This window comes from Chlamydotis macqueenii, chromosome 2 (assembly GCF_036417535.1).
Source record: "Chlamydotis macqueenii isolate bChlMac1 chromosome 2, bChlMac1.mat, whole genome shotgun sequence".
Classification (NCBI taxonomy): Eukaryota; Metazoa; Chordata; class Aves; order Otidiformes; family Otididae; genus Chlamydotis; species Chlamydotis macqueenii.
Genome location: NC_141557.1, coordinates 46761651 through 46787155, shown reverse-complemented (window position 1 = coordinate 46787155; position 25505 = coordinate 46761651). Strand labels below are relative to the sequence as shown.

Below are 25505 nucleotides of genomic sequence, written 5' to 3'. Positions count from 1 at the left end.
GGAACAGGTGGGGAGAGACCTTCTTAGTGGGGATCACTGGGGATTTCCAGTCGTTCGCAAGTGGCTGGGATTTACTGTGGCCCCATCTGAGGCCGTCCTGCTCTGGCATCCCTCCGGAGAGACCCCGGCCCCGAGATAAGGAGCTGGGGAGGGATGTGCTACAGGTGGGAGCAGGCTCGTGTCCCAGCACAGGGGTCTCCTTTGCAGCACTGGTGGGGAAGGTTTTGGGGAGAGTTCCCATGGTTCTGGGAGGCAGGCGGCCATGTGGTACCCCCATAGGCTTGGCTGCAATCAGCCACCATGAGGCCTCGTATCTGAAGACAGGGTGCTTAAGTACCACTGGCTGAGCAGCACCACAGCCACATGGAGCCACCAGCTAAAATGAAGCTAATAAATAGGATTGCCTGTAATTATACCTTGAGGTTCCCCCTCCATGAGGCAAGAAGCTGCCCAAAACCAGGGGATGATACCCAGGGGGTTGGATCCTGTGGAAATTGGCCAGGAGGTGCTCCGGCCTGCTCTGTGCTGAACCCCCAGATGTGGGCTCCCCGGCCACAGCCCAGGTGAGGGTGTGCCGGTAGGGACCGACCTCCCCGAGATGGTGCCTGTGGTGGGGTGCTGCCAAGGGCCACGCAGAAGACCACGAGCACTGCCCACCCTGGAGCGCTTTGGAGGCCCCGGCACCTGGCGGATCCCCACGTTGAGGGCATGAGGGTGGCCGGGGTGGGTCTGTGCAGGAGTAGGGGGGCTGCCCAGGAGCAGAGGGGGTGTAGGCAGCACCCTTGGGCTGGCGAACAGGAGGAAAAAGCGAGAGAGAGGCACAGGAAAAAAAAAAGCGAGCAGCCGAGCCAGCCAGGAGTCGAACCTAGAATCTTCTGATCCGTAGTCAGACGCGTTATCCATTGCGCCACTGGCCCTGCTCATACGAGAGTTTCTGCCGACATGCACTTCACCACAGATCTCGCGCGGGGGCGGGGCCGCCGGCCGGAGGGTAACCAATCCAATGCAACCTTCCCGGCGGCTCCCCTGGGGCGTGGCTTCCCGCCCCACCTGCGCGCTGGCCAATCCCCACCGGCTTCGTTCGAACGCTCCCGCCCCCGGTAGCGCGTCACCCCCGGGAGCGGGGTTAGAGAAGGGTGGCTCAGCCAATCGCCAAGCCGGCGAGTCAGACCAGGCCCGCCCCCCTTCCTCCATAGGTGGTGCCCCGCCCTGTGGCTCTCGCTAACGTGCCCGAGTAGGTTTGTCCTGTGCGGGGTCCCGTCCCTCCAGGCCGGGGGTCGCATCAGTCTGGAAGGGAGGCAGCGAGAGCGACGCGGAACGGCGGCGGCTGGAGGCAGCCGGAGGGGGACGAATGGCGGCGGCAGGAACGGCGGCAGCGGCGGCCTACGCCAGCCTGAAGCTGTGAGTGACCCGCCGGGCGAATGTGGGGGGGTGAGGGGGCAGACACGCGCGGCTCTGTCACCTGCCGCTACCGGCCCTGCCGGAGGGGAGGGGCCGGCCGTTGGAGCAACGGCCCCCTGCCCCCTCGCGGTCCCGCCGCTCCCCGGGGAGCCCTGCGGCCGCCGCCGAGTTGGGGCCGCCTCTCCCTTCTCTCGCTTCCTGGGTCGGCGCGAAGGGCTTGGCCCGGGGCAGCGGCTGCGTGCGGCAGCTCGGGGCGAGAGGGCGGAGGACTTCGGCCGCGAGTACACAGATCCGGTCCCCTTTCGGCGTCCGCCGCGTCTCCCTCTTGCGTGTTCAGGGGGGCTGATGCGGGCGGGTCTGCCCCGGTGCCCGCCTCGGGCAGGGTGAAAGGCGAGCTGGGCTGCTGAGAGAGCGGCTGCTCCGCCCTTGGAGGTGCTGGAGTCCCTGCCGAGCTGTGCAGGGAGCGGGGGAAAGGCGGCCGGCTGTCTTCTGCTTTCTTTGGTAGAAACTCGAGTAGTGATGCTGGCGTGGAGCTCTGTATGTGCAGTACAGCAGAAGGTTCATTAAGCATACGTACCCACCAGTCCTTCGTGGCACAGGGTTGTTTGGGTATTTTTTTTTTTTTAATATGATTTTGATGGCAGTTGATGACTTTGAACTTTTGAGACTCTACTGTGACTTTTCAAATACATTCTTCTAACTTCTCAATGTATTTTTTTCTTCGTTAAAACCAAGGTTTTAGAGCGGAATGTAACCCTTTGAACTCACGTATGCCAAATGTTTGCTTGCTGGCTTTATACAGCAAAAGAAGTTGCGTAACCAAAGCAATACAAAGTTAAAACTGAAGAGGCGTTTCCATTATAAGCCATCACGGTGGCCAGCTGAAACTCCTGAAGATATTACTCTAAGCATGAGACTCTTTGGCTGTCTGAAGCCAACAGTAAAATGTCCTTGTATGTCCTAAAGGCGTTCCCAGGCTTTTGACCTCTAAATATTAGCTTCAAACTCTAGAATTGAGTCACTGATGCCATTTTCAGGCAGCAGTATCTGAAAGTGTTTGTGGTTTGGTTTTTTTTTAAGCCTGATTTAACTGTACTTAATGCTTGTGTAAATTTCATTTGACAGTCATCTTTTGGATTCAATGCAAACATACTTAGATCTTTCATAGAGATCTGTATAAACAGTTTGTCATAATGCTGTTCTGTGTTTCAAGATCTCTGGGCGTCTTTCCTTATTTTGATGAGGTAGCTATGTGAGGGTACATAAACACTGGAGACAATTGAGTAGTACTAAAGAGTAAGATTATCAGTGATGGCTGAACGACTTGCTTGTTTGGCAGAAAGCTCCCCCCCTCCCCCCTCCCCCCCCCCGCCGCCTTATCACCTAAACGATGTTTGTCTTTCCTTAAGCTGAGCTTGTGATCTTTTTGCCTGCAGAGGAGAAAAGGTGAGTTGTATGAGTAGCCGTTATGTGGCTTGTAGTTCTTACAGAGAATTTTTTTTAAGTAAAAAAACTAGTCTGGGTACAAGCTAGTAAAGAATTCTCTCATTTAAAGTTTAATCTTAACTCCAAGTAAATTTTGATCTTTTTAGAACAAGTCTGTGTCAAATGTAGTTTAACATTAATTTTTTCATAAACTTGAAAACAAAATTGTTTTCTGTTCTGAAAAACAGGCACTTTTTTCATGTTATTACAGCAAGCTGTGGTAATGCCTGCAGACTTTCTACCAAGCATTTTAAGATAGAGGGTCATAACTTGGGTGATGAGTCAAACTTACTAGATTCGCAAGGTTAAAGGAGAATGTTCTTCTGAGAAATCCAGGCTAGACTTCAGTTTGGGGATTTAGTGGATAAGTGTTTTTTGTTGGTGGTTTTTTTTGTTTGTTTGTTGGGTTTTTTTTTTGTTTTAAGCTGACTTCTCATTCTCACTCTGAAAAGGTCAGATTTTGCAACTGTGCCTCTTCTGGGTGGTCCGGTGGCCCTGTATGGAGCTTCACTGATTGTAGCGCTCTGTGAGGTCCCATTCTGTACATCAAATTGCAGGTTCTAGCTCTGAATGCACACCTCTTGTGTTTTTCATGTTGTCAAGAGCAGTGACTCAAACCCTTTCTTCCTTGACCAGTGTCATCAGACGAGTTTGGGTGATAACGGTAAAAATGCTCATTTCTAGTGTCTGTGCTACTGTTGGAACTGTTTGAGTTACATCAGCAGTTATTGGGGAGAATTACTAACCTGAAAACTGCTATCCATAGTTGTGTTATCTGTGTCACTGCTGTACTTATTTAACTTCTTCTCGGAGCCTCAGGAGTAAATAATAAAATTCAAACAGATATTGCAGGTAGCAAGCTAGTGGGTGGTGGTAGAGCTAGCAGTCCAATTAATCAATAGAAACAATTTTATAAAGCTGTTTGCAGAATAGAGAAAACCCTGGCTGTTGTTTTCGCTCACTTAAAATAACTTTTTTCCTTTTCTTTGTGCTTTCGTGAAGGCTTATCTTGCTGATAGCTGTCTCGGTATCCTGTGAGGGTCCGACACTAGCTGTGTTTCAAATTTAACTCCTTCTGCCCACAGCTATGCTGACATGCTTTGTGATGTTCTGGTCAGTCATTAGTAGCTACTGCATTGAACACAGTGCCTTCCACCTGTCTGTATTTGAGTTTTCAGAGTTTGGTTAATACTTCTAGAAATAACAGCTACATATCCTTTTTTTTTCCCCTGATGAATCTAAGTGGCTGTCATAGTGGAGCTCAGGGATGTTGGTTGAGGAGGGCATTCACTTAGGCAGTAAATTATTTGTCATCTTAAGTGAAACTTAACTGGAAATAATTATTATGAAGCTATGCCTTTAATAGATATAATTTAAAAACAACCAAAATAGGTATTTCCATTAGTAGTTTCTTTAATTCTGGGATTATACTCTCTTTCTCCTCCCTGCAACCACTAGTGCTCTGTGGAAGATGTTCCAGTTCCGTAAACTGTTTCTGCTTGAGGAGTAATATTTATTGTAGATGTGTAATTAGCACACCTGCTCACCTAGAAAATCTGGAATCTCTGGGGTGTTGAAACCATCAGTGTGTTAGCACTGCTGCTTAAAACACTGCTGGGGCTCTGTGTGCGTATACTAATGTCTTTCCTATGTCTAACTGCAGACCACTTTAGTATCTTGAGTACAGCGAATGCGTTGCTGCACAGTACAGGATGTGCTTTTGGCTTGCTTTATTACAGTATTTAAAGGCTAACATCAAAGAGTTTCCTGCATTAGAGCAATGTTAAGTATTTGTGGTGAAATAATCAATTACTGAAGTACGGGTTTGGCTGTTGAGGCCTAGAAGGCTTAAGTGATATTGAGTGAAGTACTATCTTTAGTTGCCATTAGAGCATGATGGATCCTCTTTCATGCTCTATCTGATCACAGGAATGTTCTTGTCTGTAAGACCTGCCCAATTAAAATGTGGGATGCAACTCTGCGTCATCTTCGTGATGTACAACACTGCTTTATAATATAACTAATGAAATGAAACTTTGCAACAAATAAACAAACAAAAAAGACTATCTCAGTTAACTGTAAATTAAGATGACTTTATAAATGGTATAAGCAAGCAACGGTTTTGGGTTTTGCTTTTTCTTTGATTCTGTGTTGGGAATCAACACTTCATTTTCTAAGGCGGTCTTTTGCTTTGGATTATTAAATGGGACAACTCTTGTTTTGATTAATGACTTAGAGATCCATGAAAGCGATCAGTTAAAACAACAGATGATGTTTTTTCTTAGAAGATCATAAGATGTAGCTCAAGGGTTTTAAGGCAGGATGGCTTCCTCTCTTAATTTCTTGTGAAGCATAGGAATACAGTAAGGCAGAATTGAATGAAGAAGAATAGTGAATCTTTCATGATATAAGTAGCTAACAAGAAAAAAACCCACAAAAACTGTGAAGCTTCCTGCTTTAAGGTAATTTCAAAGTATCTTTGCTTTTGCAGGAGCTTTCAGAAAGTTTTGGATGAAGACCACTCTTGACGTAACACCAACCTTGTTCAGACACTCACTATAAATGTGGAAAACATCTTTTATTCAAGGCATGACTTGGATGCTACTGAAATAACTTCAGAAATGAGAGATACTGAGTTAACTCTCATTCAGATTCTGACTGGCATCAGTGCTCTTGTCCTTTTTTCCCTACTTCTGAGGCCCCTGTGGAACAGTCTCTTGTCTGGGCACTAAAAATGCCTCTTACATCTAAACTTGCTGCAATGCAGTGCTTAGCCCAGTTTTGGAGAGTATGAGGACTAACTTCAGTAGAGCCATTTATTTTTCTCTTGTTTTGCTACACTACTAGGTGTACTCACTTATGTCAATGACCAGAATGATTTCACAAGAGTGGTAGTGCCTGAAGAAAAGAAACTAGAAAATCAAAAGGCTAATTTTTAGTGAGAGTTTTACGGAATTTTCTTTTTTTCTAGGCCTGATATGTAGTTATGCTTTATTTTCCTTCCTGTTCATCTTTAAATCACTTGCGAATACTTTTTTTTTTTTTCTCAGCTTTGAATTGTAGGGATGAAATCTACTGAATGAATTGCTTTATTTCTTGTCAGCAATCGACAATATTTTGAGTTGGGAGGATTTTCGAAAAGAGATCCAAGTCACCTTCAGTAATACTTGAATTTGATGGTTGCAGTGCTTCGATACCTTTCCTTGAGTATCATGAGTTAGGCTATCAATGTCCACTATTTCCATTTATCACTCCGTTTGTTCTTTAGCAATACTGAGAAGTAGTCCATGATAATGGTGGTCAGGTTTCAGGGGGAAAAAAAAAAAGTAAATGAGAGGAACTCAGATTTTGTGAAGGTTTTGTGTGCTGTAATGGAAGCAAGGTACTGCTGTTAAGAGTTCTTGATGGTTTGGATAGTTATAGACAGCAGTGACAACGTATCCAAGAAGAAGACAGGCTCCAACGTCAAATATGAACGTTATACAAAAGCAGAATACAGTCTAGTGTATAAAAACTAGTTTCAAAAGTAACTACAGAGATTATTGGCTTCTAGAAAATACGGATTTCTTTATTATTATTTTTCTTGGAATACTAGCACTTGGACTTTCATGTGTTCTTTGTTTCATAAAAGGAACAGAATCAATCTGTCTACAGATTCCTGATCATTCTGAATGATCCTTCTTTCAGCATTTTAGTATCTTCTCAGATCAGTAAAATAAGCTTATCTTTCTAAGCTTGTGATAGATGTACAGACTTGGTACTGAGTAGAGTCTATGGAAAAACACCATTCTTGCATGCAATGTTCATAAGTTTCCTTTCTGAAAGAGAAGTGGGAGGTAATCATCTGAGAGCAATCTTAAGATTGAAAAGATCATCTAAATGAGAATGAGCCTACTAGTCTAGTGTAGTAATTGGTAAGTTTGTAAGTCAGCATTTGAGCTGAAACCTCTTTGGGTTTTGGCCGCCTCTTCAACTATATTTATTTCAGGAAGCTCAGCTACTTACACAAATGAAGCAGGGACTAAGTGAATCATCTTTCTGTTAAAAACTTTGAAGAGCACTAATTCTCCCACTTCTTCAGAAGTAATGACTGAACATCTTGCAGAGCATTGGGTTTTTCAGTTTGTGTTGTTGTGCAGTCGTATTTCAGGCAGTTCTTAGTGGGGATCCCAACAGAGAAGTATTTATTTAAGTCGAGAGAACTTAATAGACTGGCAACCTGATTTCCTCCTGCCCCCTTCCAAAAAGACCTTCAAAACAAAACCAACCAAAGCTCCAAAACAGTGGATGACAAGACTGTTCCAGTGTGCTGCAAGCTGAAGTTTGGTGCATTGAACTGAAAACAGAGGTCACTTGTCTTGTCATGACACTTATCACCAAATCTGGTCTTGGAGAGGACTGTAGGAAGGAGAATTCTGATGGCAAAGTTTTCTCTTGTGTTGAGTGTAAAACATAATTTAAGCAAAGATAGAAATGTACAGGCATTGTGTAAGAGGAGATGAAGATGGTGTAAAAACAAAACCAAAAAAAAACCCCAACCAAACAAAAAAAAAAAACAACCGCAACCTGATAGTGGTAAAAGGGCATAATTTGCACTGGCAGCCTTAATTCTCTAGTTTTTCTTAACCTGTGGATGATAAGGATAAAAGACTTCATGTTCTTCAAAGAGAACTTATTGTCTAGTGTAGTACTCAGAAAACTTGTTTATATGATAAATGTTCTACACCTGTAAGCTTTTTCTTAGTTGTTTGAAAACCAGTTTTAACTAATATGCAAGTGAATCTTGGTGCTGAGACTGTAATACAGTCACGCCCATGTTGCACTTCATAATGAAAAGATCAGCTTTGAAAAATACTGGAGTGGAAATGTTCAGTTGTGCTCTGTATGATCAGTGTAAGTGTTCTGTCTATGCTGTGTTCTTTATACAGAGTATTAAAAAAACTGAAACTATTGTTCTCACTACTTTGGATGCTATTTTACAACCTGACATGTTAAAAGATTTTTTTTTTCAACTTATTTTGTTTAAGACAGTCAGATTACTGAAAGTGCATAAGCATCTGTGTTAAAGGACTAAGAGGTCCAGTATTAAACTTTGCAGTGTCTCTTCCCCAGTTTTTTTAGCTGGAGTCATGTCTGTCAGTGCACCTCCCAGAAAAAACTGACTGTTCAACTAAACCAACAGAAGTTAAGTAGCTGCAGCTCTCTTATGGGGAAAAAATGTCTACTACTGTTTCCTGCCAACTAGGAATAAGTTTCTGACTGCACCTTAAATAGTATATCCTGATTTCTTTTTAAATTCTTTAACAAATTGAAAGCCTATAAATATGCTTAAGCTTGTCTTGCCCATTCCATCTGCGTAAGCTTGTTTGCTCTTCACCATAAAAACGGCTCCCATTAAAGAGCCAGGGGTGCACATGTGCACTTCATCAAAAACAGAAGCAATGAAAGCAAAATAGAAGTTTTAAGGCTTCAATATTCAACAAACTGCATGTTTGTATTTCTTACTCTCACTTTTTTTTTTGTTTCAAAGGTAAAGCGTTTCATACATGTACATGAAAGATTAAGACTGGTTTAGATTAAGACTGGTTTACAGGGGGAATACTGTTGATGTGTTCACTATTCTAGGATCCATATACAAATTTTCCTTTAAAGAAGTTAAGTTACCTGATAAACAGTTAACTATTGATTGCTTTAGTTTGTTGTGTTATGGTTTGGTGGGTGCTTTCTTTTTCCTAGTTCAGTTTAGCACTTGGTCTCCTCTGGCTTTCCTCTAATTGCCCAGAGGGGTGGTAGAATCATCATCCTTAGGGAGAGTCAAAACACACCCTAAGAAATAGGGTTTAATTTTGAAGTTGGATAAACTTTGAAGTTGGTGCTGCTTTTAGTAGGTGGAACGTGGGGTGTTAGAGATGTTAAAAAAAAAAAGTCATCTTGACCCCTTTCAAAGGGCTCTTCTGATCTAAATTAGGATTCTAATTCAGCTATCTGAGGGATTAAAAAAAAATAGAAAAGATGTGAAGAAATGCAAGATCTATTTAGGGAGAAGGAGCCTAAAAATATCTATCCTGTATAATAAGTTTATAGAACAAGATATTTAAAACTCTGACTCCTAGTCTTGTCAAGCCTTAAACTGAGAACAAGCATTGAGAATTAAGAACGTTAGTTCCAGAGTGTTTGGGGTTGGTTGGTTGTTTAGAATTTCCTGTGTACAGCTACAAGTCATTTCTGCCTAACTTTTATTGTTGTGTAGTATAACATCTCTGGCTTCTTGGAAGTATCTTAACAGATGTATTTTTAAGGAATGATCTAAAAATGTTTAATTTCATGGCTAGTGTTGTACTGTGTACAGTTTATCTAAGGGAAAGATAGATATGAAGTCTGAACAGGATGTCGGTGTGTGATTTGTCTAATGTGTCTAATGCGGGGGCGGGGGGGGCTACCAGTTACCTCATGTGTGTCGCATAGACCTGGCTAATAAATCTGGGGAATGGTAGTGTTGAGACACCTGCTTCAGTGAACTGGTGTGTGACTTCTGGGGTTTTTTTTCCTGTGTTGTTTCTAGTGAATTCTTGCAATACTTGGAATGCTCTAATGTGAAACAGGTGTGTTTATCGCCTTTGACACTTTTTTTTTGTGTGTGTTTACTAGACTTGCATTTGGGCATCGTGCTTTAGTTTCTGACATATTAAGTGTTTCATTAAAAAACTCTATTTTGAAGTTTGTTTTTTTTTTCTTGTTGGACTTCTAAGTGACATAGTTCAAGCTTACATTAATTATACAGTGGACCGCTAAGTATACAAATTCAAGTATTTAACTTTCAGTATTAAATAAGAATTAATATTATTAAACAAACAAAGTATTTTGCAGTAACTGATTAGTTTGATTTGCTTTTTATGCACTGTCAACATGGGTGGCTCTTGGGAAGTAATCTAGGGAGAATTTTGGTTTTGCAGCTGAAATAAGGTAAAGAGCTTAAATATAAATAAACCCAGAGTAAGTGTTGTTAAACAAATTCCTTTTTCCTATCCATTCTGTTAAAGGCATATAACACCAGAGAAATTCTATGTGGAAGCCTGTGATGATGGAGCGGATGATGTGCTTGCTATTGATAGAGTCTCCACAGAAGTCACTCTTACAGGTATTCTCACGGGTATTTCTCAATATAGGCATCTTTTGTCTATTATTTTGCTCTAGGCACTCCCAGAAGATCTTCGGCACCTTAAATTGATACAGGGAGAATTGTTTTTATCTTCAGTTACTGTTTTAAATTAGTGCTTTTTCTGTCCTGCAAAGAACTTAGGTTTATGTGTCTTCTTGGTCTGGGATTGATGCTGTGGGGGGTAACCAAGGTGATTGTGCTTGCCTGGTTTTGGTAAGACTGTGCATCACAACAGTAAAAACTGACTTATCCAAGCTAGTTGGGATCGGTGCAAGAAGTCCAAGATTAAATGAGAAGGGTTGAACACTGGGCTTCTGCAGCTTTTGCCAAATTGTTTCTGTGCTGTCTTTTATTTAATACTGAAACCTGAATTTTCATAAAGCCTCCAGAAACAAGAACAGTGAAATACCCTCATTGTAAACTTGGTTCTGTTGCAAATCTGGATTAAAATGTCAATGCAAGTAACATAAAGCATGCTGAGGTCCTCAAAATTTTAGTTTATTTTTTTTAAGAATGTGAGACTAATGCATAGAAGCAATCAAACATGCATTAAATAACAATGTGAAATTGAAGGCAATCGGTGACTTCCCTTTTGATACTTCAGGAGTTTGTACCTCAGTATTACCAATGTCTAAACAGACAATAATGCTACAGTAGTGTTAATACAAAAACAGTCATTCTCTTTCTTTTATTAGGCCTCTTCTCTACTTCATGTAAGAGCAGTGTGCTCATCCCACTGATACTTTTGGTGTTGTGTAATATTTCAGTTTCTCCTTCAAAACTGTGAAGATAGCTAGCCCAAGTCTTTTATTAATCTACATCTGTTCTCATTACTGGTGTTTTATATGATGAACCTGCAAGTTGTTTAAAGCAAAGTAAAAGTAAAGTGCTATCTTTCTCTGTTCTCAAAGCTCTGGGAAAATGCCTAACTCAGGTGTGGGGGTGTGGTTTTTTAAAAAAATTCTCTAGTATCCCTTCTATTATTCTAGAAATTTGGATAGATGAAAGTTTAACATGCTAAGACTTCTAATTGATATTTGGATACTTTTTGGATCTCTTGGTGTGTTGTTTGGAATAGTGTATTCCTTGCCACATCTATGCTGTTGGTAGTTTTGCAGAGATAGGCCAACAAGTAAACTAGGTATTCTGAAATGGAAATAGACTGAGGCTCAGAAGAAGCAGTTGGAAGTGGGAGGCACAAGCACTTAAGGTTTGTTCGTCTTTCATGTCTTGATGGCTTCAAAACAAAAAGCTTCTGGAAGCTGGCAGGACAATACATTTTTGAGAACTCAACTTGCTTATACTATCATGTGAATAAGCCTGAATTTATTCAATTGAATGAAACATGAGAAATCAGGTTAGAGTGCTTCCACATCCGTCCCCCTCACCTCCCAACAAGCTTTGAAATTCTCCTATGTTCTCTGACAAACCCAGTTTAATTGTTTTCTCATATAGTCATGAAAGAAGTAGTCTGAAATTCTGATGTTTTTTTTTTTTTTTCTTCTGCTTTTCAGTTAAGAAAGATGTTCCCACTTCAGCAGTTACCAGGCCTATATATGGTATTTTGGGAACAATCCGATTGGTGGCAGGTAAGGAAAACAGAACTGTGCAAAACATATTGTTAAAGAAGCTTTAAAGACAAAAGTAGTATTTGCAAGTACCTGAGGTTACACTTTTGTCAGTATGATGGGCTTTCCTTGTGATTGCTAGTTTACCATGGATGTTCATGTACCTCTTAAATCTGTAGCTGCTCTAAAGGTGGAGTTAACTGACAGCTTGTTGAGTTTTAAGAAATGTATTTCAAATGCATTTGGAGAAGTTAATCTGCTTACTCTTAACTGTTTTAACCTTAGCTGCAGGATTTGATGCACCAGACAGATATTGGGTTGTGAAGTTTGACTTTAAGTCAATAACCTTGGTACAGAAATAACCAAGAGTGACAGGGTGATAAACTAGTAGATACAGCTGTTCAAGTAATGATTGTACAAATACAAAGAAAATTCAACATTAAAAGAAAGAGGAGAGACTAACAATTCTAAATTTTAGGGAGTTGTAGAGTAAGGTAAGAATAAGCTGTCTGCTTTTTCTAAGTATCTCGGTCGTATTCAGATCTAAACAATCACTGCCACAAATAAACCTGATACATACAGTTTAGACTTCGAGGAAAGTAAGTGCTGATATTCAAAAGGTATCTTGTGGGTAGGCTTTATTAGAGTTTGAGAATAATGTAGTCTGAAAAATTATGTAGTAAGAAGCGTGCATACTGAATATATAAGTCTCCATATGTAGAAGGGATTTAAGTTTACTCATTGCAGTATTCTCAACTGAAGCAAAGTATCGTTGTGTTAAATGCAGTAACTTCTGACAGGATCTTAAACTACTGAACTTTATATGCTCATACTCTGAAGAATGGTGGATCTTGCAGAGTAAGAGCAATGTGATAGACTCCTGTGTCTTAGGTACTTGACAAGCCCGGACTGTTTTAAAACTGAACTGCCCCAAAGGGAAATTTTTACAACTTACAGGCTTGGCAGTGACTTTCATTCATCTGACTGCATTTTATATAAAGTATGGAAGTATGTAACTTCTTTTAATAGCCTGTTTTCTTTTTTTCTTTCCTTGCCCTAAAGCTTTGCACTGATTAATATACAGCTGTCAAATGAAGATGGTATCAGTTAAAGTAAATGTTTTAGCTACATGTTGTTAAGCAGTTCCCCATTATCTGTTAACTGTAAAACTGGTTCCATATCTAGCGATGCAGCATCTTTAATAAGCATGAATGTTCTCCTATTACAGTATTGGAGGAGGAAAAAAATTGAAGTAATATCTGAAGTTCTTGAAATCTTGAACAGAATGTTGCGTACCCAAATAGGAAAAGACAGCCTTGAAAATTCATGTCTGATTAAATGTATCTATTTGTGTGGCAAGTGTACTGTTTTTATAATGTACGTGTGTGCTTCTGACATACTAACCAAAAGCAATACTTAAAACTTCAGATACAAACATGTTAGAGCATTCTTAAGTGCTTGACTGTTCCCTCCAAATAAATAGTATAACACTAAAGCTTGTGTATGTGTTCTTTGACTGACTATATAGACTAGATACCTGATATAATAATTGGCCTGCTGATAAAACTTTGTGTATATCTAAGTATAGTAGTAGATAAGTATAGCAATTAAACTTACTGCACGCAGTGTGAACTGCTTCTGCTTTGACATTTGTATTTCTTTGCATGCTTTAATACAAAAATGAACTAGATTTGTGGTTTTGTACTTCTGCATGGACTGCTCATTGTTTTGCTCTATTGAAGTTGTAAGTAAGCATTTAATGGTTATAAGATGTACATGAGATTTTAATCCATTAATGTCCAATTTAATAAAGTAGTCTTTTTCTGCAAATCAAGATGGCACTGAAATACAGTAAGCTTAGAAATAAGTCTATGTTGTGTTTACCAACAAGTGCAAATTGCTTTGAGTGAAGTCTCGTGGGTTTTTTTTTGCTTTGTTACTTATGCAACTAAGAGAACAGCAGACTTCCTGTCTGAAATTATTAAAATAAAAACCCCTTCTTTCTTTGCTCCATTTTGAACCTGTCAGGATAAGATGAACAGGCTTTTTGGATTCTGAAGCATGCTTCCTTTTGTGTATTTCCTACTTGCTTTGTGCTGCACAAACCAAGTTCAAGACCACCGACCTTTTTCTGCATTTGCAAGCCTACAGACTTTCAGACTGTCTCTGGTCTGAATTAAGAGTAGCTGACAATTTTTAAAAAATCTTGTCCATGTTTGTTAATTCCTTAAGCTTAACGAATAGCTCAAAATCTGTGAGCATAGAGAATTGGATAGCTTAACAAGCGTGTTTGTTTCTGTTCCAGCCTCTTCCTGTTAAGAATGTGAAGTCCTAGCTGTAACTTGAAGAAACCTCATTCTTTCCTGTTGGTTTCAGTTTTCTGGTATAGTTATAAGATGCTTTTCTTAACTTGTGCATCTATTTTTTAAACTTTGCCCTTTCTGATTTATAGGGACATATCTCATTGTAATAACAAAAAAGAAGAAAGTAGGGGAGATTTTCAGTCATGCAATCTGGAAAGCAACAGACTTTGACATCCTCTCTTACAAAAAGACCATGTTGCACTTAACTGATATTCAGGTAAGTTGATTTGGTTAGGGGAGTTGGTGGCAATGTCATCTTATTTTGATCTCCATTACCAAAAGACCTAATTTGATGGAACTATGGAAATTATTTTTAAGATGCTCTATGAATGATACTTTTCTCCAATTTGTTCAGGCTACTATAATATATATGAAGCTTTCTCACAGCTTTACTATTCTCATAGCCACTACAGTAAGCTGTCTTGCTTAATTTGTGGAATTGTTCAACTACATAATTACCCAGCATGAAAGAATTGCTTTTCCTTTTTTTTTTTCTTTTTTTTTGAGAGGGAGGGAAAGGATTAAGATTGTTTAAAACAGGTATGTTGTGGATTGATAAAGAGTAGATAAGGATGTCTAACCAATGAAGGTGAAAAGGAATCTGATGCTCTTTCAGGAAAGCAATGAGGTTAATCAAAACCAGAACGCAGATTAGTTATTGGGGTAATCTTGACAGTAAGTTAATACTTTGTTTTGCCTTGTCATCTTCTCTTATCTTTTTGACTGAACGGTTTTCAGGGAAACTAATGGTTTCCCTTTTGCTTGGAAGTTGCTAATATTAGTTTAATATCAGTAGCTCTTTACCTCACAGGAGTACTGTTCTCTGCTCTCCATTGTTCTTGTAGAATTTGGTTGCAGTGTACTAGCTGTAAGTTATCAATGAAGTGGTATCAAAATTGCGATCTCATGGTTTCTCCTTTTATGGTAATCTCTGGATGATGGCATCTGTTGCTAGAGCACTAGCAAAGTTGATCTCATCAACTTCAAAAAGTAGCGGTAGCTTAAGAATAAGATATTTTGATGGTAGTAAATGAGAGCTCTTCTGTCTTTTTTTTTTTTTTTTTTTTTTTCTTCCCTTTCTCTTTTCCCCTCTCAACAGTTGCAGGACAACAAAGTGTTTTTATCAATGCTTAGTCATGTCTTGAGTGTGGATGGATTTTACTTTTCAACAACGTATGACCTAACACACACTCTGCAACGATTGGCCAACACAAGCCCAGAGTTCCAGGAAATGAGCCTCCTAGAGAGGGTAAGGATTTCATTTTGCTTAGTGCCTGTTGTCTCAGACAACAATCAGTTGTATGTGGCTTAAGTTCAGTTTATGCAACTGGTGTTTAAATGATGTCAAAACAATCAATCACAAACTAAAGGAAACTTATGTAAAGCTTAAGATGATGTTGCTGAAATCAGTGGTCCCATTACACTTGATAAAACTTTTTTTTTTCCACAATGAATTAATATGCTAAATGGTAGCAGATACTGTTAAAGCATTTATGGTCATCTCTTAAACTAAAAATGGCTTCACTGTTTTAATCATTAATTTAAACTTGTGAAACAGATTTACATGTTGCTTAGATGCAAATCCTTATGATAGAACTGGCAAAAAATAGCCTTATATTGCTAAACTGTATATACTATCTCTGATCTTGTCAATCAAATTGTATTGGGGCAATTCTCTGGAATAAGAAGCTGACAGTGAGAGGAAGAAGAAGCAATGAAGCAAGTTTGCAATGTACATTGAGTCAAGTTAGAGTTTGAGTTTCCTTCATAGGGTGCTTAGAATAACAGGGTAAAATGCTTGTCTGTAATGCTTCAGGACACAAGTTTGTTCAGCATTGTGGTATTTTATTGAAACTGTTAGGGATTGCAGCTGAGCATAGTAGTCCACGCTTCCTGAAGTCTCATAGCTTGTTAGCAACATGGATGTCTAGAAATCTGTTCAGATGTGATGTCAGACTTCTAGATCAGGCAGTTAGAAGTACTTTCTGAAGTCTACTTTCAATGGATTTTAAAAATTCAAAATAGATGAAAGTTTGCCTCTGACTTTGATATTGAATAGTTCTAATTGCAACAACAAGCAACTAAGCAGAAAAATGAGAGCAAGCAGGTAATTCTTCTGACTTAGAATCGAGGTGAGGGGAATAAATGGCACTTGACTTTGAATTCTCTTCCAGGATGATGTGGAACATAACTGTGGGTTTTACGGCTGTTGGCCCCAGGATGTTGCATTCTAAACTATGCCTATTGCTTGTATTTGAAGTATTAATTTAATGTGCTTTTTTTGTCTTAAAGACAACACAATCACAGAGCCAAATGCAATTTGAGCTTAAAATTCTCTTGTGGTTCCAGAGTTCCAGAATCTTTAGTCTGGTAACTTACTATACTGAAGTGTAAACGAGGTCTAAACTGCCTAGGCACTGAAATACTGAAACCTTGGAAGTGAATAGCACTCTTTCTTCCTTTGCCGAAGAGGTGGCAGGAGAGTCATGAGATGTTGTCTCTTAGCTACTGAAAGTGCCTAAGCTGGGGAAGAGGACACTTTTTCCAAGATTATTAAAAAAAAAAAAGAAAAAAGGAAAAAGTTTATAGTTGGTGACTATTTTGTGTTATCAAATGCTAGTCTGTTAGTACTCTTGCCAGGGAAAGCAGTTGCTGATGTGAAAGGATTGATTTGCCTTAAAATTGCGGCATTTCAGAAGGTTGTTTGAAAGGCAGAGTACAGTAAAAAGGTGTCAGGTTTAAGTAAATTCAGATGTTGGATGATTAAAACAATTTTAATGCAATTTCACACTTGTGGTTGCAGTGTAACAGTTTAACAAAAGGATGGTGGCAATTTTGGACATCTCCAGTTCACCTCTGCAGGAGAAGCCTGGCCTGTGTTTGGTGCATGGGTGTTTTGGTTGGATACTTGTGTTTGTTGTTTGGGTTTTTATTAGACAGTACTGGTAGAAGGAAATAGCCCCAACATAGGGACACTAAAGCACCATGTCATATTCTTTTACTAGTTCAAGATATTACAAGTAGGATTTGATCGGCTTCTGACACAGTTTTATTTGTTGTTTTCTGTTAGACAAAGGACTGTTCCAACACTGAGCTTAAACTAACCCTCATCCTCAGTGATGTATTGTCTGCCTTTCTCAAAGTTGAGGCTTAGTGCAGGCTCCAGGGAAGTGGCATATGTTCTACTGCAAATGTCACTTTTGTGACTAATCTGGTAGCTTTCTGGAATGTGCTTAGCAACCTACTCAAGACACTTGAGGTGAATTAGGAATAGGAAATACACAAAGTTGATGAGGATCACTTTTGCAGCAGAATATAAGTACTTTTGTCCTTTAAGCAGCAAGTATTGTTTAACATTTGATTCTCAGAATTGTTGATTATTGCATACAGGACTCCTTGCATTTTTACCTTTTGCCCATTTTAGGAGTGTTACCTTGCTACTGTTACTAACATTTTGGAAAATCTCTTCAAGCCCTGCTTACTTAGGGCAAAGACTGGAATGTTCTTCCAATACTGCAGCTTGATTTTTAATGGTTCGGTATGCATGAAGTGTCAGGCAACACCTTTAAAGACTGGAGAGAACTGTTCTTCTTTTAACTGTTTTTATTTGAGTTAGACTTCTGGCTGAGGTTATGAATGAGGTACCGATGAAAGAAGGATGTTCCATCTCCATGTACATCTGTTCATGTAAACCTGTGTAATGCATGGATGCTATGATATTCCCTTTATGTTGAATTAAACAGAACTGAGAGCCTCTAAAAGCATATTGGCTTTTTTTCTTGGTGCAGGCAGATCCACGGTTTGTATGGAATGGACATCTTCTTAGAGAATTTGCTGCTCAACCAGAGGTATACACTTTGTAATGATTATATTAATAGAGGATGAATATACTTCTAGTGTAAGTGTACAAGAGTTTCCTGTAATTCTGTCTCTTATTTCAGACAGCCAGAATCTAGTATAACATGACTGTTTGTCTGGTTTTGCACAATGACAGTCTTCTGCTTTCAGACTTCCAACTTTACGTCAATGTTGTCAGTAGTACATATAGTAAAGCTGATTCTTTGGAAATGTCTACATTTGAAGATACTGTGCTGAGACCATGTTCATATAAACTAAAGGGGAAGTTACCCTGCACAGCATAGGCTTCTTAAGCTTTTTTTGAAGTTTAACTACTTATTTATCTTTAGGTGTAGGCACGGTTCAGCTCATCACTTTTTTTTCTAAGACTGGCTAGGGTCTTTCTCCGTGAGTGTAGTTTAAACTCCATTTGTCTAGTGAATAGGTAAAAAAGCTGGTAACTAAGAGCAAGACTGACAGATTAGATTCTTTAACTTTATTTCAGATGAAGAGTAGCACAATGTAACCTTTGAATTCACTTAGTCCAGCAAATAGAAGTCCATGATCCTGAGCCACAACTGTAGTACCTCAATGGCTGGACTGATCTAAGCTTCTTCCTGCTAGAGACTTCAGATGTGTGTTAACCTTCTCGAATTGTCTGCACTACAGCAGCCTTTTCTCTGTATCAGTACTTCTCATTTATTGAAGTGAATGATGCAGTGCTTCTATTTCTGTCTCTGTAACCTGTGGAGATATGCTCTTATGTTAGACAGCACTGTTCCAAAAGGCTAGATTGTGCAGTGCTTCTGGAATTTGAAGATACGAATTGGCAAAGGGCTGTTGTGCATGTTCCGGAGGCATATGACTGAGTGTATGGTTTGGATAGTGCTAAGCAAACAAAGCTTGGGAAATGAGAGAGAACCTGTGGTGGGAACAGTGAAGACAGCCAAGTGTGGCTGGCTGGTGAAAACAGACACAGGAGGCAAAACACAGAAGTTGAAGAGGGAGATAACAGATACATGAGGGGAAGCGTGACCTGATATTGACTGCAGGTGGCTTGCTGTAGTAACAGTTTTAGATAATAAGCATGATACTTCTGACTTCAAGTACTGGAAAACTATAATTTGATTTTTTAAGACCAAATTATTCAGGAATGGCAGCATGGGAAAAACAAGTGTTTCAAGTATTAATCACATAGAAGTATTCCTTACTCACGCTCTGTGTTGTTTACTATCTCTGCTTACATCCCACTGTGGAGGTATAGCAAATACCATATCAAAAGGTTTTCAGTATGTACTGCTTCATATCTGGCATGTTTGTAGAAGCATAAATGCCATGTATAGGATGACAAAGCACCTTAGTTTTTTGTCATGGTTACTTAATTAGATTAGACTTTCACTTTTTCCCTGCTGCTAGTGAGGGTTACATATGTTGCTGTTCTCATTGAACTTTTCTCAGAAAGAATTACTGCACCCTAAAAAAAATTAAAGGATATAAAGTATATAAAACTATCAAAAAACCTCCTAGACAAAGCATTATAATTCACTTATCTCTTTTGGCTGATAGTGTTTAATATTTTTAACGTGTATTTTGTGTGTGTGTGTTTCAGATCCATAGGTTTGCTACGCCTGTGATGCACGGATGTATCCTTCTATGTTGTAAAGCTCAATGCTGGATATGGTAGTCTAACAGCAAAATGGTTGCTTATGTGGCTGCTCTGGTGGCTATGTTTGGCAACCATGACCTAGAACACAGCATCAAAATTAAGTTGTAGTTTGTTCAGATGTGAGCATTACATATTGTTCGATAGCCTATTCATATGTTAACTCATTTGAATATTCTGCTTTTAAGGCTTAGTGTATTTAATTTTACAGGCATGATTTGTGTAACTGTCTTTCAATGGGATTAAAGCATTTGCCATGTTCATCTTAACCTCTCATACCAGCCTTAGTACTTTTTATCTTGCTATAAAGATACCTTCATTTAGCATTTACTTTGGATTTAAAATAAGGGAGAACAGTTTTGACTTGAAGTGCCTATGGATGTTTCTGATGAATAAAAAGATAAGGAGTTCTACTGAAGGCTTCTAGAATGCTTCTCCTAGCCAGCTGCTTTTCCTGCGCCGGCGCTTTTAGCAAAGCAGTCATGAGTTTATTTTTGAGAAGGGGTGTGTGCTGCAAGTAAGCCTAATGCTTTCTGGATGCAGTGCTCCTCACGCAGTCCCAAGCGCTCCTGCACTGGCAGCATGAAAAAGACTGACAAGACTCGACAGAGGAACTCATGCTGCATTCTCCTTAGTTCCTCCATTACAAAGGCCCCTCCGGTGTGTGCAGGGAACAGCTTCCAGACTGGATCAGCTGTTCTGGTAGAATTGTTAGCAGCTGGCAGATGTCCAGTCCTTCTTTCCTGTGACTTCATTTAATGGCAAATGTTGTGGGAGTAGGTGGAGAGGGAAGGAAAGACAGCCAAAGGGAACTGTCAGAATAACCCAGTCCTTCTCCTACAGGTCCGGGGTGGAAGAGTCTGGGTGAATTGCAATTAACAGTTGACAGACTGCAATTAAAACATTCTTCTGTCCTATTTTCACTATATAAATAATTAGCATAAGTAAGGTATGTTTTGCTGTAATTATAATACCAACCAAATACCTTAGAGAACTGAAAGAAATTTGGTTTTTTAGTGATTAAAAAGTTAGGAAGACCCGTAAGCAGAACTGTTTCAGTACCACTAGCAGTTATTTCAGTAAAATCAAAGATTCTTCCCTGCCCCTTCCCCATATAAACTTAAATATATTTTGTTCAATGATCTGGACTGGGATTCTAGTCTTGCCATGATGAGAAATAATGGACTTGACTAATTGACACTTTAATCATCTAAAGCTTAAACTATATTTAATATTTCCCTTGCTGCTCTAAAAAAAAAAATTGTTCTAAAGAACAATAAATTATGTATTTGCCTTTTATATCTGTGTAAAGTATCCAATAGCAAGTTGCCATTTAAGTTAGGACAGAGACTGCAGATAGAAAATGGGCTTAATATTGCTAAGCAGCTAAGTTTAAAGGTAACCTTTCTTTGCAGGAACCTGTTGGCTCTACAAGCGTTGCATTAAAGGATGTAGAACCTGGCAGTAATTTTCCAGGAAAATGGAGAAATAGGTCTTTTTTTACAGTCTAACTTATGAATTGTCAGAACATTCTGGATTATGTAGGGCCAATTTGTGTTATATGTTTTAATTTTTAACAAATAGTATTAGCACAAATGCACACATAAATCAAGATGTTCCATGTATGCAGTCAGTGTGCTCTTTAACATAGCTTAGGTGCTTATGTGTGGCACAACTGCTTTATGTCCCATTTGAATCATAAATGCGGAATCACTGTAAAATTTGCTATTTTAAAAAAGAAAATACATCTTGTTTACTTTACCAACCTTAAGACAAAGGATCTAGATTCCTCAAAGAACAGAAGTCTGCAGTATGCTAATACTGCAGCTTGCAAAAATTGAGCATTTTGATCTTTTGCTTGCTTTAAAGTTGTAGATTTCAGTTTTTAGGGGCAAAGGATGAAAGCCTGTGAATCTGCCTGGAGAAGTTATTCATGATGAATGCTGCTCTCTATTCAACTTCATAGTTTACTGTAGTCCAAATAAAGGTAGTTAAGCAACACAGAACAAGAGTTTAAAACTGAACCTATTTGTCAGTGGCTGTTGTTTGTTGATTAGACCCAAATTATGGTGTACCTCCCCCTCTGGGTATCTAGGCTGAGCAAGAAAGTGTTCTTACGTAAGAAGTTCCCACTGGAGCCTTGGTACATGTTCATTCTTTTTCTTGGCAGGGATTTGAAAGCCAGTGTATGTTACTGCTAATTTTGACATCTGTAAATGTGAGGTATGTTGTACTTACAGGTGCAAGGTGTAACAGCCCAATATATTAATTATTTTAAAAGCATAGAAAAATCTTTTGGAGTAGTATTTTTTGTTAAAAGCCATGGGAACAAGAAACTGTTAAGGTAGCTTAATAAAATTATGGGTGAGATGGATGTAGCACTGAATAGAACCTTAGAAGTCAGTCCATTTAATGATACGCATAAGACGAGACTAATTTTCTTTAGAATACAGTTTTCTCAAAATGATAGCAGTTTTAATGTGTGTTCGGCGGTGACATAATCTATAGCCTGTCCTTTTGTGATGCGTATACTGATCCTAATACCAAGTTACTCTCTCTAAGTTTAATGTTCAACTGTTATTTGTGTGAGAAATGTTTACAAGTTTCTTTGAATGTGGTTACTTGGTTCCCTGATATTTCCTACCTCTTGCTATCTAAAAATATCCTAATGAAATCTTGGGGGTTTTTCCTTAGCGTTAGTCATTAGTTATCACTATGCACTCTTGTTCTATTAATGGCAAGTGTTTTGATTGGCTGCTTGTTTCCAGAAGAAGCTGTTTCAGGGCCGGTGTACGCTACTATGTAAGAGGTAAAATAGCAAATTGATTTATTTTTAAATAATATGGATCCAATCTATACATGTGACTTACTTTTAAGAATAATTGCTGTATAATGACTTAAACAAAAAAATGCTTATGATGCTTATAATAGTTTGTCTTGAGATATCTTGCTCCAAATAAAATATTAGGAACCTGTATGTGAACTGAAGCATCTTCTGGTACTTATTAAAACTGACTCCTCTTTATTCCTCCTAGAGATAACAATCCCTACAAAACTTCTGCAGTTAACATTTTACTGTTTTTATTGAAGTTAAATGCAAGTGTTTAATAGCTTTTTGGCCTTGCAGTAAATTCAGCTAAGAGCACTGTTGGTGCTGACAGGGGAGCCCTGAATAGTGATGTTCTGTAATTGCTTCAAGTCAAAAAGTGAACAAGGAAATAGATTTTAAATTACTTTCTCTGTTTCTGGGCCCAACATAGATACTTTTGAAGAAACTGATCATTTTCTGCAGTACCATTGCTATAGAATTGTGACTATTTCAGTGTCAAAGCACTTCTGTTTTATTTGGTATTGAACTACTCAGTTTCTAGGACTATAAATATCAAAATGTGTTAAGCACAACTATGCTGCTTCAAGTTAAATTTAGTATGGATCATGTTAAACTTTTGCAAAAAGCGTATTTCATTTACCATCTCCAGGTAGCTCTGTGGTATTTGCATGCTTTCTGTGAGCGCTTAGAAGGGAAGGGTTAGGCAGCCTTTTGCTGGTGTACTGTTACTGTTCTGCAGCCTGTCTGAGCTGGTTAATGAGGTCTTTCTCCTACATAGGTATTGATTCAGAAGGACATGCTGCTAACTTTGTTGAAACAGAACAAATTGTGCATTACAAGGGGAGCAAAGCATCGTTTGTTCAGGTAAAAGTATTAGGAACTGCTTACTGGCTTAAGGTATACAGATAGATAGCTCTGTCTGTTTCTAAGTACAGATGATATATAAAATGTGCATGCATACAAATAAACTCAAACCAGTCTGCTTTATTTTTAAATGACAAGTGAGTTTAAGTTTTGTGTTTAAAACTATTTCTGTTCTTTTGCAGACCCGTGGATCAATTCCTTTTTTCTGGTCTCAAAGACCAAACCTCAAGTATAAACCAAAGCCACAGATCAGCAAGTCAGTAAATCATGTATGTGAGTGTTGTGTCTTGGGGTTTTAATGTATTTCTGGGCTCATGATTATGTGATAGGGTAACAGACTGTAATCAGTAGAATAAAAATTAGCAATACTGGATTGAGCTTTATGTTTAAAAAGTAGTAGCAAGAAGCCTTGTACTCCTTAAGATGAGTACAGAGCCTGAAAAAAATCCAGACATCAATGGGGATAGTTTCTCTTTGGTTCTTGTTTGCAACAGTTTTAGCAGCTGCACAATACTTGTTATCTGTAGCTTGTTTAATAAGGAGAGCTGAATAGACTGGGAGGATGAAAGTAGAAATGTATTAGCACAATAGAGAACATCAAACACTTTTAGTTATAAAACTACCTATGCAGTATCATCAAAAAGATGATTATAGAGATTTCTTGTAAATCAGATCTTAATAGTAGTATACATCTGTCAACACATTTCTTTCATTTCTTTTCTCTTCTAGATGGATGGCTTCCAAAGACATTTTGACTCGCAAATAATTAGCTATGGAAAGCAAATGATTGTCAACTTGGTATGCTTTCACTTGTTCTTCCTGAAAAAGCTACTGTTTTTCTAAGCAGGCTTTTGAGTAATACTTTTCTTCTTTCTCCCAGGTTAACCAGAAAGGTTCAGAGAAGCCTCTTGAGCAAACATTTGCAAAAATGGTAAACAGCATGGCAAATGGAATGGTCAGGTACATGTAAAGTGAAATTACATATTCTGTTAAAAGTTGAGCATTACCTCTGAGACCCACAGAGTTATCAGTTCTTTAGGGGCCTTTTAATAACTGTCCAGTTTATTTGAGTTTTGTTTTTATGAAGTAGCTTGCCTATGACCAATGCCCCTACCTCAGAGCTCACATTCTAAGCAGAAGTGGGACTGTGAAGCTAATAGGGGACAAAGAGAGGAGACAGACAGAATAAAGAAAGAAGCTCAGAGGCCTTGGTAATGCCAGTATTGGAGTAATAGTATGCTATGAGAACTGTGGAGATCTTCTGCATTTTAGGAAAAAGAAATCACGCTCTGTAGAAATAGCTTCTGGCAAAAGGGCTTGGTTACATTGCAAACTTAGTGAGGGAGTGCAGAGTGTAAGCAAAACAGTATCGAGATAAAGGAAGATGCAGTAAGGGGAGCATGTAATTGAAATCTCTGGAGCTCAGTGTAACAGTCAGCCAAGAGAGTGGAGAATGCGTGTTAATCACAAGAAAAATTCCATCTCTTTGTGGTATTCTTGAATGCAGTACACAATTTTACAACCTACCTGTGTTTGCTTTCACTAACTCTAGAGGGTAGGCTAGCATACAGCTCCCACAGATACTTGCCTCCATCTTTTCTTTGAAATTTCTTTATAGTATTATTGTCACACTTCTATGGCAGAGGACAAAATCATATCCGTAGGCAAAAAGGCATCCTGTTTTGATAAGGATTCACTTCTATCTAAGCATAACTAAGGAACTGCAGAGTATGATCAAGATGCCCTTAGAAGACATACTTTGAATTTTTTCCAAGCTTTTTTTTGCTTATGTGATGCTCTGCTGCTGCTCTCATCAGAGTAGTCTCACAGAGAGTAGACTCACTCAGAGTCTGTCTCACTTCTGTGTGCTGCTTTTACAACCCTCAGGGGTGTGTCTGTGTGTGTTACTGGTGTGTGGGTGTGGATTTTTCTTTTGTTTTTATTAAAAAAGACCACTTCTAAGGTGAGCTCTTTCCTTACTCACACCTAGGCTGGTATTGATACCTTAGCTGTACAAAGCTTGTGGAATTCTGTCAGGGTGTGTCTTAGAGATGCTGCTTGTTCTGTATTTGTTAAAAAGTGGTGTGTGTCACCCATTTTCTTAATGCTGCCAAAATCCTTGTTCTTTTTAAATCACTTTTGATGGTGTTTACCTACTAGACTAAGACTTGAGTCTTCAGTGTATATGTACCATGTTTCTTCATGCAAATAGTTGTGAAAACTTGGCAAATAATAACGTTTGGATTATGAATATTTGAGGGGTGGAATATAATGCCCTGTCATCACAGCAAATGTATATATAAATGTTGAATCAAACACCACTCATCTAGAGCAC

General features: G+C 39.0%; 1 protein-coding gene and 1 non-coding gene across 2 annotated transcripts in view; one reads left to right on the top strand and one right to left on the bottom strand.

The window, feature by feature from the left end:
- Window positions 1-844: 844 nt before the first annotated feature.
- On the bottom strand, window positions 845-917 carry TRNAR-ACG (transfer RNA arginine (anticodon ACG)). The gene has a single exon. It is a non-coding gene; the product is annotated as a tRNA-Arg (tRNA).
- Window positions 918-1225: 308 nt separating this feature from the next.
- The window catches only part of SACM1L (SAC1 like phosphatidylinositide phosphatase), a 32400-nt gene continuing 8120 nt past the window's right edge, over window positions 1226-25505 (top strand). The window contains exons 1-12 of the mRNA XM_086742836.1: window positions 1226-1401; window positions 9927-10024; window positions 11560-11634; window positions 14066-14193; window positions 15076-15225; window positions 17765-17824; window positions 19423-19456; window positions 22184-22285; window positions 23085-23170; window positions 23353-23439; window positions 23900-23968; window positions 24051-24130. Of these exons, the coding sequence (XP_086598962.1) occupies window positions 1352-1401; window positions 9927-10024; window positions 11560-11634; window positions 14066-14193; window positions 15076-15225; window positions 17765-17824; window positions 19423-19456; window positions 22184-22285; window positions 23085-23170; window positions 23353-23439; window positions 23900-23968; window positions 24051-24130 (1019 nt within the window). The 5' untranslated portion in view covers window positions 1226-1351. The remainder of the gene's footprint in view (window positions 1402-9926; window positions 10025-11559; window positions 11635-14065; window positions 14194-15075; window positions 15226-17764; window positions 17825-19422; window positions 19457-22183; window positions 22286-23084; window positions 23171-23352; window positions 23440-23899; window positions 23969-24050; window positions 24131-25505) is intronic.